The 1,543-nt window shown below is 50.0% G+C and overlaps 1 protein-coding gene across 2 annotated transcripts in view; it reads right to left on the minus strand.

The window, feature by feature from the left end:
* MAPKAPK3 (mitogen-activated protein kinase-activated protein kinase 3) overlaps window positions 1-1,417 on the minus strand; it is a 100,048-nt gene extending 98,631 nt beyond the window's left edge. Inside the window, exons 1-2 of one of the 2 annotated variants that reach the window (XM_019505174.1) lie at window positions 1,329-1,417; window positions 269-620 (exon numbers count right to left, since the gene is read on the minus strand). In XM_019505174.1, coding sequence (XP_019360719.1) covers window positions 269-493 — 225 coding nt within the window. In that variant the 5' untranslated portion in view covers window positions 494-620; window positions 1,329-1,417. Of the gene's footprint in view, window positions 1-268; window positions 621-1,328 lie in introns of those variants that run through there. The other variant, XM_019505175.1, reaches the window with a different exon arrangement.
* Window positions 1,418-1,543: the final 126 nt, after the last annotated feature.

Consider the following 1,543-nt stretch of genomic DNA (forward strand, 5'->3'; position numbering starts at 1 on the left):
AAAAAAAAAAAAAAAAAAAGAAGAACAATTTTACAATTGAAAATGGTTATAGAACTTCACTCAGGAACAGTCTGAAAAAAAGCTCTTGGGATTGAACCAAAATGCAGCTAATCAGCTCTGCTCTCACTAACAGTAAACATTCACATGTTCAAGAATTTCCAATACACCTGGGGAATGCATCAATAGACAAGATGGCTTTTACAGGACTTAGAAAAAAAAGGAACTTTGGCCTCAAAATCATCTAAAAGGTAAAAAATAATCCACATACCTTTAAAGCACATTTCTGCCCTGTCACCTTGTTAAAACACTCCATTACTTTGCCATTAATGCCCAAGCCTAGCACCCGTTTGGAGAGTTTGTAGTCATCCGTAACTGCATGTTTTTTTATTTCTAGCCTGACATGGGCAGCTCCCCCAGGCATGGGCTTCACACCGCTTTTGCTGTCCACATAACCCTCTGGTTGGGGCTCCTGCTTGCCCTCACTTTGTTCCATGTCAGGGAGAACGTGGAGATAATGGAAGTAGTCACCAGATCCCCAGTTTATCTTCAATAAGGTCCTCCCTGTTCAGCAGATCAAGGCAAGTGCAAAGAGTCCATTTGGAAATTCACTCAAAACTGCCCTGAATAAAAATGTAAATGAATCTTAGAAACATACTTGGGGCAATCAAACTCTACTGTCACAGGCATCCCCCTCCCCCCCTTCTCATGTGTGGCAAGACCAGGCTTCAGAAAGACAAAAAAGTGAGTCCTACCTACTAAAGTATGTGAACAATCTGCCTTGAATCTGTACACAAGTGATAGTCTGTTATTATTACCCAGTGTCTGTGCTGTAGTACTGCCTGGAAGACCATGTATGGGCCATGACCCCTAGGTGTTGAGAACTATACAAACACAGAAAATAATAGTCCTTCCTTCAAAGTGCTTGCAGTCACTATTATGAAACACTGCTCTGAATATCAGGCTTGCAGTGGCTCCAAAGCCTGAAGTTGCTCAATGAAGTCTAGGCCTTAACAAGACCTGGACTGAAAGAAGTACCTGGTGCACAGACCCAGCACTGGGGCCAGGGACAGAAGGAGGACCTAACCCCAGGGAAGAGGTTACCTAGCCTGCCTGATGCACGGGCTGGAGGAAGAGTGGCTCCACTGATAAGAGGCTACCTGCCCATCCAGGGCACAGCAGAAAGTCCCCTGCTTTGGTGCCAGGTGCTGTGCTGAGGGACAACCTGCTGGGACAAGGCCCCAGCTGATGGGTCACCCACCCATGGCAGGGCAGCACGCCGCACAGAGGTGACCCCCAGGGGAGAAGCACCCTGATATTTAATCACCCACCTTAGGGGCCTGCCTGGGCACTTCAGCAGCGGGCGGGAGAAGCTGAAAGAAACCCCTGGGTGCAATTCCCTGCCGGCCCGGTGCAGAGGGGAGGGGAAGGGCTGATCCTGGTGCAGGGGCCCGCAGCTGGGGGAGACGCCCGCTGCTGCACAGCGACCAGACGGCAGCTCGGCCCGCGGCGAGGCGGCTGCGGCCCGTCCAGCGCCCCGCCGGAG

The sequence above is a fragment of the Gavialis gangeticus genome, unplaced genomic scaffold (genome assembly GCF_001723915.1).
Source record: "Gavialis gangeticus isolate Ggan-Ray unplaced genomic scaffold, GavGan_comp1, whole genome shotgun sequence".
Lineage (NCBI taxonomy): Eukaryota > Metazoa > Chordata > Crocodylia > Gavialidae > Gavialis > Gavialis gangeticus.